The following is a 12,427-nucleotide window of genomic DNA, read 5'->3' on the forward strand; positions in this document are numbered from 1 at the left end:
ATATTTTTTTATCTCATCATGATAACAGTAGATAAAATTTATATTGTAAGGGCAAACATTCTGTGATTTTTTATTTCTTTTAATGCAAATTTTACTAAATAACATTTTTCTCGAAAAATTATTAATTTTATAAAAATTATTTATTGGTAGTAATATTGACACTCATGATTTTTTATAAATTAATACAAATTATAAATTCCCTTTTAATAGTAAAACATATTATATATGAAATTAAAAAAATACAAATAAATAAAATATAAAAATAAAATAATGAAACATAAAATGGTAAAACCAAGAAATATATATATGCATACATAAAATTAATTAATTTTTTTATTTTAATATTCTTAATGTCGAGATGTTCATGCATTATGGGTCAAGGTTATGTATTATGGGTTATTGTTTCGTTCACTGAATCTGCGCTTTGTGTTAGGGTTCTGGGTATATTGTAATTTATTTTTTTATAATTTTATCATATTTATTGGTCTGACAATGCTAATTAAATATATTTATCATTCCAGTATGTTTTGTCTCAAGATGATGTCTAAATATGCACCCCAAAGGGGCATAACCATTAATATGAAAGGGGCCATATATCATATATTTCCATAAGGTATAATGTATATAATTGAGTGTTAATATTGATTTAATATGATTAAAATCAAATGTCTATATTGCATATATTAACATATATGCCTATATATGAAGTATTAAGCTATATCATAATTGTCTATTTATATAGCTTGTTAATCAGGAACTATATTGAATTATGCATAACACTATGTGATTCTTCATTTGATGAAAATTTTATTTAGTAAAACTTATAATTCGTGTCATTATTATTTTTATTTAAATTGTATTTTGATAACCGAACAGTATAACAATCTTATATATAAAGTTATAATATATAATTATATTCATTTGGAATAATTGTCTACGTTATAATATACATTCAGACTAATGGGAATATTTTTAATGTTAATTAAACATATTACCAATATATAATAGATAGGCATAAAATATAGATTCGTAAATATCTATCGAGAATCGACAATGCAACGTTGCCTATAAAAGGTATTTTATACATCTAACATTTTTAATAATACATAAAAAATTGAACTATATATACAATAATTTTTAAGTTTTAGTTGTAGTTACTATTCTCTTTTGTATTTCCTTTACATTTGCATTAAAAATAATTAGCATTAATAGAAATCGTTTTATAAGCTTTTATTTACTTTCCATAAAGGTATGATATTCGATTAATCACTACTAATTTTAAAACTTCATAATATTGAGGTATAAATATATTATATTTAAAACAGTTAATATAATTGAATATAAGAATATTAATAAAATTTAATGTTATAGTTTGTTATAATACTTATATATATAATATTGTATCCATGGTCAAGCAAGGAAATATGTTAAATCTGGAAACATATGCAATTATATATTAACGTAAAGTATAAAGGTATGTATAATTAATTTACTTTGAACTAATAATATTTACATTAGATTATCATATATAAACTAATAAATATATAATTTAAATATAATGTTTTTACGAGATAATATATATGTTCTAAACCGTTATACTTTAAAACAATGAGAAAAGGAAAATTACTAATTTATTTAAGCGGTTCCTCTTGAGTGCATTAATTGTCTCATTGTAGTATACAATGGTATAACAGTAACAATAATAATAGTAATAATAATGAATTTGTATGGTACTAAATATGAACAAATATATTATGTTTATTTGATGCACTATATTGGTATAAATTCATTACATATATCCTTAAAGGTATTATAATATTAAAATTGTATACGTACACGACCAAATGAAATATCATAACAGTTATTTAATCTTTAATATGGTAATATTAGGATTAACATTATTAAGCAAGATGATATTAATTTTATTAATAACTCTATAGTTTTCATTAAAAATATAACTATTTTATTATAGAAATAAATATTATTTTATTAAAAATATACAATACATAACATATGCTTAGGTTATAAGTATAAATGTGTACTTAAAATGGTAACTCATGTTGTATTGCTTCTCAAATTAATTCAATATTCTAACAAAAGTATGGGCACAATTTTTAAATAAAAATTAATACATTTAAATTAAATTGTACGAAAACAATTATATTTATTTTTTTTAATGTTTAAAATATTTTGTCTAATCATTTATATATTAAATAGATAATAAAAATGAAAATAATAATATACATTTTATATATACTAACCATTAACAAACAAACAATTTTTCTTCATGGTTTTTTAATTTTAAAAAACAATTTGAAATAACAAAGAACATATAGATAATGTAGAAATATATAATTTATTTATTATTATCTTTTCTTGTTGTGACTTAAAAAAATACAAAACAATAATTAATATAAGCATTATTAAAAGAGATTTTATAGTTCATTTTCCTTTCCATCTTCATCGTTGCTTCTTACATCAGAAATCCAATCAATAACTTTTTTTAAAATTTCTTCATTTCCTGGGTTTGTCGTTATATTATGATCCATACCATCAACAGGATATAATTCTTTTTTACTAACATTTACTTTATTATAAAACGCAACTGCCCGTTCATAAGAACAAATACTATCGTCTTGTGAATGCACAAATAATAAAGGAACATCTTTTGGCATATATTTAATATTACGATCCAATGTGACAGTTGCCTTTGCAAGTTCATATATATATTTATATTTTTTTCCATTAATATTTCGAAATATATAATATTTACATATATTAGAAAAATATCCGGACGTGTTATTATGTGGTTCTAACAAATTTTGTAAATTAGGTAAGATATAAGACAGGAAGTTTATTATAGGTAAATAAAAATACTTTAGCGATATATTTCCAGGATTAAATATTGATTTTATTCTTATCATGCCAGATAAAGATGCGCAACCTTTAATATTGAATTTATCTAAATCGTTATAGCATCCTTCATGTTTATCACTAGTACTAACAATAGCACTTATCGTAGCAGAGGTACTACCACTAGAAGTACCTGAATCGCCATATTTAGAATTATTCATATTATGCATATCATTATCAATTTCATTAACATCAGTAGAATTGTTTAGCATGATGCTACATTTTTTATAGTTATTTGAATTATACGTCTTAATTTTATCTTCTTTTTCTTTATTTAATAATTGTAATATTCTTAAAGCAATATTTGCTCCCATTGAATACCCAATAATATACATAGGAAGTCTTTTTTTTTTAGTTGACACTATATCATAAGATTCACCATCCGTTTGATTTTCATTCGAAATTTCATCGTGAATTTGATTCATATATTGTATTACATCATCAACTAAATCATCAAAACGACTAAAATCACCGTTTACATTTTTCCATGATTGTGATTCCCCATGTCCTTGCAAATCTATTCCATATACTGAATAACCACTTTGATTAAATTTTTCAATCCAACTATCTTTATAAATATAATAAGTATTACTATCTACTACGAAGCTTTCATTGTGATTTGGAATTTTTAAATTTGTTCTCATAAAAGTTAATCGAATATGAAATCTGTATCCATGTATTAACAATATAATTCCTGCAGCATTTTTAGATAGCCATCTATATGTTTTTAAAAGTAAACCATGTTTATTGCATAACCAGCCTACCATAGGATTACCATCTAAATTACATGTTTTATCCATTGATTCATCATTATTCAATTCAATTTCTTTCATCATCAATATTATGGAATATAAAAATCCATATTACAACTAAAAAAATATATATTTATATATCACTTTTTCTTTTAATAAGGCATTTTTAATGGTAAATGCCTTTGTTTTTTGCATAAAATCTGTATATATGCATATATAATTAAAATTATACTTTTCAAATATATGCATATAGATTATTAACACAAACAAATATATAATATTAAATCGTGTTATGGGATTATACAAGTGTACATATGCAAATTCTACATACACACTACATTAGTATCAAATAATATTAATAGGACTGCATGTACATTATAATAATATAACAGATCGTAAACAAATTACAAGAAATGGAAAAATGCATAATTATATTTTTTATTTTATTTTCGGAGTTTTATATAGCATTTCATGTAATCAGATGAAATTACAATTGATATAATAAAATAAATTCGAATTATTATATATTGTTTGTTTTCCGGTAATTTTTTTTTTAATTTTTTTTTTCAGTAATTAAATATAGTATAAGAAAAAATATATATTTAAAATATATATTTAAAATATATAATTGTTATATATTATTTTTTTATTAATAAATAATGATTTATATAACGCTCTTACTTAAAAAGTAATGTTGAGGAAGTACAGTATGCATAGCATATTTATTTATAAAGGCAACGAAAAAAACGACAACCAAAAAATGTGTTTTTATTTTTACATCGATATAATAATTCTCTCGAAAGAAATATTATTAATATATATAACACTTTAAAAATGTTATTGATTTGTGACGTTAATTATACATTATAAGAAAAAATATAAAAATATTTACATTTTTTTTTTATTTAAAGCAATAAATATTTTATTCACTTCAAAATTATTGTATACAATTAATAACATATTGCTAAAATTTGTGATATGATTTTAACCGTAAACTTTATAAACATATTTAAAAGGCGAATTTTTTCATTTTATGTGTTTATAATTTAGATTATTATCATAATTGGACCAGGGTTCAGGGTTCTTTAAAATAAATAGTTATTTTTAACTTAAAATAACATACTAGACATATGATAAATATAATTATATGGAAATATCATGTTTCAGTAAATATAATACAATAAGAATAAAAATAGTCTTGATTTTTATGACCATAACTATATAACCAATATGTATGTTCATAAAATATTGCCACATCTTAACTGCATGGGTACATATTATTTTTTTCATAAACTTTGATTTTGTTCATCTTTCCTTTTTTCTGATAGACATGAACGATCAAATTTAATCCCCCTATAATTATTGTAAGAACAATGTAGTGTTAAAGTATGCATATGCAATACTTTTCACTTTTCTTCAATTCTATTACATAGATTTTATATTAAATTCACCCCATTTCCGTTTCAAACATTTTTATATACAAAATAACTTCCTTACGTAGAGAACAAGCATTGATCAATTGTATGATTTACCGCTTCAAGGGACGAATATAAATGTCTAAAGAACATTTGTAGCTCGAAATTATGTAAATTTACGCAGAAAGACAATGCAAATTATTAATGATTGGAATAATGTTTATTTAATAAAATTTTTTTAATGCTTTTTACGACGTTAAATATCAATCCATTTTTGTTGCAAAGAAGGATTTACAGAAAGAAGAGAATTATTGTAAGGATTAAACTGAAAAATGTATACATACATGTGCCAATAGGTTATGAGATTATGCTTTCCTTTTTAATTAGTGAGACTGCGTTATACAACAGCTAATAGGCATATAGAAAATTATCTTAGGAGCACGCATATGCATATATATATGCCATTTTATTTTACTTATTATCACCCCTTTGTTACAATATGCAGTTACTCCTCAGGGGAATATAAAACTATTACAAAAGTATTTCCGAAAGGAATAAATCAAATATATATAACCAACCCAAGAAAGGAATTAACTTAAATGTATTTGATACAAATGACATAAAACCACAACCAAATCCATTGGCCCGTCTCGCTCGGGAAAGTATATTTAATTCTTTGAAACGGGTTTATGACAATATATGTATAAGTACACATGTATACATTGCATATATCACTCTGATTGATTTTTTCTTATAGAATGTGTAATTTGCCTTACAGAAGAACGAAATATCGCTATATTGTCATGTAGGAATATGTGTCTTTGCAATATGATAATTTAAATATGTTTTAAATTTATATATGTTGTTATATTTACACAAAAAGGGTTTATGGATAAAGTATTAGATGAAGAAGTTAATACAAAAAAAGAGTATGTTGATTATATTAAAAAGGATATGTTAGAAGCCTTTAATAAAACAAATTTAAGTAGATATAACTTAATTAATGATATATATATCACAATGGGATTATGGGACACCTCCAATTATTTAACGCCAACCTTTAAAGTAAAACGATTTAAATTAATCAATGATTACGATTTTTACTTTGAACAAGTGAAATCCAAATATAAAGACAAACTGAAAGGACAAAAAGCTTCTGCAAAAAGTTAGTCAACAAACTATAACCATATTATGGATTTCATTTTATATTTTTTGTTCACCCTTATATTTTGTATCTTACATAAAATCTTGTTTTATGTTTATATAGAAAACAAAATGGAATTTTTTGTAATTCCAATTATATAAATAATTAAAAATTTGGTGTTTATTGTTTTTATTACACAAAAAAACTGTTGTCATTCTTTGTCTTATACATTTATTTGTCAATTTCCGTAAAATAAGGGAATGTATTAAATAAATATGTACATAAAATATAAGCAATTTTCTTATTAACACATAACTTTTTATATTTAAATTTATGTTTTTATATTTTCAAATTATATAATGGATCAGGGTTTAGGTTGCGTTTATGGAACCCATATATGGATTAGGATCCAATACCACATTGTATTTAATTTTGTATATTTTGATAAAATATATTAGTTTAACGAATTGTTTTAAATATACATAAGAAATAAGTTATTAAAAGTGATAGAATAAGTTGCAGTTTATATTAGTATTTATTATTTGGATTTTGTAAAAGATTTGAAAGACAAACATTAAGGAAAAAATATAAATAATAAAGATAAAAATAAATGATAAGCGTATTAATTGAGGATGGTGATCGATATATTTTATGATATTTCTATATTGATATCCAATTAATTATTAATAAGTTTTAAGTTCTATGATAATAACAAAAGTACGGAAGACAAATTTTTAACGGTAAGAAAGCGATCAAACTAATATAAAGGGCAATCGAACAGAAAATATAATTGAATTATAGCATTAATTATTTAATATATTTTAATTCAAAAGGAGCAAGAAATTACATAATAAATAATCATTTTAAAACGATCAAAATGTTGTTATGGTAATTTAAATAGGCATTACGCATAAAGATAAATTAATTTTATTAATTTATGTATCCCAATATTAAAGTGTTGAAAGACTTTTACTTGGAGGATATTGTTAATTAATAGATTAAATGCGTTGTACTAAGCTTAGAATATTTGCATATGTAAGACCTCTTTCTTTTTTGTTGTGGATAGACTCGGTAGAATTGCTAACATCATGGACCTACAAAAAAAATGAATAAATATATAAAATATCTCAATATTTTGTATGTGAATATCATATAATATATGACTTATAGAGAAAGACACTTAAAATAAATGTTAAAATGAGAAAAATGATTATGTTAGTATTTTTTGAGGTTTCTTACAGCGTTGATATAAGTAACATGAACTTGATCATCGTTGCCTTTTTTAATTACAAATCCGGATATGTTAGCACCTAATTTGGTTAATGCATCCTCAGGATCAATGTCAGTTTCGATTGCTTTTAAATTGAAGTACACTTCTTTCATATCAGTTTCTTTATCGATTTCAGTGTCATCATTTATAGTTCTTGATGGACATACAATTACAGTTGTGTCACTTGATTTCTACAAAATTAATGAATAAAAAAATATATGTATTGTATAAATTAATGTATAATAATATGAATATTAGAATTTTTAGAAAAATAATGGAAAATAAATGTCCTTACACGAAATATTGAGCCTAAAGCATATTTTTTTATGGGAGGTGTATAATTAGGATCTACGCTTTGTTTTTCAAACAAGCATAAAGTGTTCCAGTATTCACGAGAAACAATTCCTAAAAAATAATTATTTTGGAGATATAAATGAAATATTATAAATATAACAAAATAATAGGCAAAGAACAGTAAAATTGAAAGATGTGTAAATAGTGATAATCACATATTAAATTCATTAATTGATTATTTTTTATGTACCTCTAATAATATTGCTATCCGATTTGTGTTTACCATCGAAATCCCAAATCTTCTCTAATAAATCATTGTACTAATGAAAAAAAAACATATGGATAAATGTAATAATGATTATTTAATTTTAAGTTATTTTTATATGTTAAATATTGTTTGATATTTGATACTTTAGAGGCAGATGGGATTGTAACATGAAGCCTTCCAATATCCATATTTCCAACTTTCTTAGAATATATAGTACAATTTTTATTTTCTGTAGAATAGGCAGAATAATCATTTACACCAGTCGCAGAAAGTTTTTGTAAAAGTATTGAAGCCTGGTTTACATGTTCTATTGATAGTAAAACTTCATCACCGTCAAGATATTTCTGGCCATTGGGGTATTGATATATTGCATTCTCAATATGACTGGTGAAAGTGATATTATTTTTAATGGGTAAAAAAAGAAAGAAATGAATTTATAGATGGAATTTTTAACATTCAGTAATTATAAAGGCATGCGTTTGATGAATATGCATATTTATATTATATGTATATATTTTCCACGTTTTCATACATATTTTTTTGGCGGGGGGAATCGGTAGTAGCAACATCTGCGGAAGTTTCGCTTGCAAATGCTACATTTTGCATATATCCTGCGATACATAAAAGTGCTAAAGCAACCTTAATATATAATTTATTCATTTTGGGATTTGAGAAGTAAAATATTAATTTAAAAAGTGTGAAAATACGTTATATAAGTATATTAAAGTAGAAGCAAAAGAATGCGCGAAATTTTTATAAAAAATTAATAAATATTTTAAAATAAAAAATAAATTTATTATAATTAAACACCAAATTATTTAAATGAAATAGTTGCAAGGGAGGAAAAATAACGTCACAAATTATAGAGCACACATAATATTATGATTTTAATTTTTTTAGTATTATAATATTTTATATGTTACGGATAATGGGCATACACCTTTTTTATATTTTGTTAACCAAAATTAAAGCATAGTTGTATAAAATATCTATATATTATAGGATTATGCATGCAGTTACTTAAATGCACCTTGAAAAAGAAACATATGGATATATCCGTGCATTATCTAATGAAAACTGACAATTTAAATATAAAGAGAGCAAGGGTATAAAAAATAATTATTCGTTTTAATGTAATTTTCCCAATATGTGATTTGGGATAGTTATGATTATATATATATTTGTAATGAATAATAAACGGGGATAGAGGAGTACACATACATAATAGTAATTGTACAAAATATATAGTAGTTATAGTTTTGTTAGTTTTCACCTTTATTTGAGTATATATATTTTTTATATTTTTATGTATTAATGAGTTTAATTTATCTGAATTGTATATATATTATTTTATATGATTGCAACAATTACAACTACAATAATAATTTCCAATTCATCATAATAACAGTGTGCTAAATTTTTCGTTATGTTTAATCACAGGTTTTTCAATTTTATTTTTTATTTTTAATCTTAATACAACTGTTCCAATATTATTGTTGGTGATAATAATGATACACATTATTTCTTGCAAATTGACACAAATTATAATAAAATATTTTTTACGCAACAAAATTAAATATAAATATAAAATATAAAACAATACAAAATATAAAAAAATATATAAAATAAAATTAAATAAAATTGTAAAATAAACTATAGAATATTTATATACGAAAAAAATATATATTTTTTAATTATATATTTTTTTTAATTATATATTTTTTAATGTTAAGGCGTTCAAAATAATGGTTTTTTGTATTATGCAGATTGGGTTTAGGGTTCAGGAATATATTGACATTTTATTTTTTATAATATTTATTCGTCTATTTAATTTATTTAATATATATAATAAATTATTAAACGAAAAAACACATATATTACAACTCCTGTATTTTGTTCACTAAATGCGGCATATGCCTGTAATACATGAAGGGGCATAAGCATTTACATGAAAAGGAACCAACAAAAAATACATCTTCATAAATTATAACAGTTACATTTGCGTGTTATATATTAAATATTAAGTATGTTGAAGTATATATTGGTATTTTCTATTTGTTGCTAATTTTGAGTTTGCCATATACATTGAGTCTTAATAATATATGCTATAATTGTGTATCATGTAAGAAATGGGAATCAGTACGTTTGAAATTATATCAACACATATATATATATAACATCAATTAAGTTTATTTGATGAATCTTCTTATTTAACAAAATGTCTTATTTGGATGATACAACATTTGTGATTTAATATTATTTATGAACTTATAAAATTATAATAGGATTCGTTTAAAATTGTTTATAATATAGTCCATATGCCTTAATACTGAAATTTTTATGATTAATTAACCATATTACTAATATGTAATAGATAATCATAAAGTATAGATCGATATTCGATAATGCATCGATAAAATATATTTTTTGTATCAAACATTTTTAATCCGTTTAAAAAATGTGTTAATAAAAAAGGATATTATGGTATATTTACAAGAAGTATTTTACTTTTAATTCACATAATCCTAATTTTTTACATTATTTTTGTATTTTTGTTATAATTTAAATTCGTATTAATATAAATAATTTTACACTTTTTTATTTATTTTCCATAAAAGATTAAAATTGTATTCGTAGTTTAAAGTTCAGATTTCGAGATGGATTTTGGGAAACCCGTATTTTGGGTCAGGGTTCTGTATTATGGGTTAGAGTTTTGTTCCATGGAATCTATGTTTTGAGTTAAGATTATATTTTTATTAATTTGTTTATAATCTGATAATATTTACTGGCTTGTAAATGTTTATTAAATATATACACCATCTCGTATGTGTTCATCTCGAAATGATGCCCCAATATATGCCCCCCTCGAAGTAACATAGTCATTAATATGAAAGGGGTCGCATAACATATTTTACATAAGTTACAATACCTTCATCGAATTCGATCGTATATATTACATGTGGCAATATTATAACTTCACATTTTATAATTTATTTCTAATTTTGTCTAACTATATGTAAGAGCCCTTATTATATATTATATAAGACGTATTAACCCATAGCTATGTTGAACCATGAGTAACACAGTATGTTCTTTATTTTATGAAACATTTTATTTAGTAAAGCTTATAATTCGTATCATTATTATTTTGATTTAAATTATAACTTTCCAACCAAACAATATAGTAATCTCATATATGAGGTTATAACATATAATTATATTCATTTGGACCAATTGCCTGCGTTATAATATACTTTCAGGTTAATTGGTATATGTTTAATATTATTTAAACATAATACTAATATATAATAGGTAATTATAAAATGTGGGTTCATTAAATATCGGTCGAGATTCGGCAATACAACGATATCTATAAAAGACATTTTATGCATCTAACATTTTTAATAACACAATAAAAATTGAACTATATATACAATATTTTAAGTTTTATAATTTTGAGGCATAAATAAATTATATTTTAAAATTGTTAAAGATAAAATATAAGTATATTAATAAAATTTCATATCATATTTTGTTTTAATTATTATAAATAATATGATAGATGGAAATAGAGTTATTATTATATGCTTATACATGTAATCAATAAAATACTTTACTAATAACAAATATTGAAATATCGTTTTATTGTGGAAACTTCATATAGTTTAATATTAACATTAATTTGAACTAATAATATTTATGTTAGGGTATTATATATGCAAACTTATAAATTTATATTTTAAATATATTATTTTCATAATATAATATATATTTTTAAATATTATGCTTTAAAACAATGGAATACAAAAACTTTATATATTGTTTTGAAGTATTCCTCTTGAGTGCATTAATCATCTCATTGTAGCATACAATGGTATACATCAATAATAATGGATGAATATGCTACTAATACGAACAAATATACTCTGCTTATATGATACACTGTATGGGTATAAATTCATTATATATATTCCTAAGGTATGATAAGATTGAAATTGCTTGCATGTAAGATCAAATTAATCATTACAATTTTTAGCTAAGTATACTTTATTATGGTTCCATAATATTAAAGTTATCAATCAATATAATATTAAAAATTTCATAATATTCGTTAAAAATAATATGTTTACATTATAAACTAACTGATTTGATATTAACAAATATTCAATACGAAATATATTTTAGTTTATAAGTATAAGGGTATATTTAAAATGGTAACTCATATTATATTTCGTCTTGAATTCATTCATTATTCCAATCAAAGTATGAATAAAGTTTAAAAATTAATATATTTAATTTAAATTGTACGAGCACATTTACATTTATTTGTTTTAATGTTTAAAATATATTTCATGATCATTTATATATTAA

General features: G+C 22.3%; 3 protein-coding genes across 3 annotated transcripts; 1 reads left to right on the forward strand and 2 right to left on the reverse strand.

Moving 5' to 3' along the window:
• Positions 1-2,435: 2,435 nt before the first annotated feature.
• Positions 2,436-3,749, reverse strand: PCHAS_0837400 (lysophospholipase, putative; the record flags this gene model as incomplete). Its single annotated transcript, XM_737744.2, has 1 exon — positions 2,436-3,749. One exon carries the CDS (start codon positions 3,747-3,749, stop codon positions 2,436-2,438), a length of 1,314 nt encoding a protein of 437 aa, XP_742837.2.
• A 2,219-nt stretch (positions 3,750-5,968) lies between these two features.
• Positions 5,969-6,250, forward strand: PCHAS_0837451 (acyl-coA synthetase, fragment; the record flags this gene model as incomplete). The annotated part of the gene is made up of 1 exon (XM_051320989.1): positions 5,969-6,250. The coding sequence occupies one exon, from the start codon at positions 5,969-5,971 to the stop codon at positions 6,248-6,250; it is 282 nt and encodes a 93-aa protein (XP_051176948.1).
• Positions 6,251-7,222: 972 nt separating this feature from the next.
• Positions 7,223-8,716, reverse strand: PCHAS_0837500 (fam-a protein; the record flags this gene model as incomplete). Its single annotated transcript, XM_016797993.1, has 6 exons — positions 7,223-7,318; positions 7,464-7,685; positions 7,790-7,899; positions 8,039-8,108; positions 8,200-8,440; positions 8,589-8,716. 6 exons carry the CDS (start codon positions 8,714-8,716, stop codon positions 7,223-7,225), a joined length of 867 nt encoding a protein of 288 aa, XP_016653889.1.
• Positions 8,717-12,427: the final 3,711 nt, after the last annotated feature.

The sequence above is a fragment of the Plasmodium chabaudi genome (genome assembly GCF_900002335.3).
Source record: "Plasmodium chabaudi chabaudi strain AS genome assembly, chromosome: 8".
Lineage (NCBI taxonomy): Eukaryota > Apicomplexa > Aconoidasida > Haemosporida > Plasmodiidae > Plasmodium > Plasmodium chabaudi.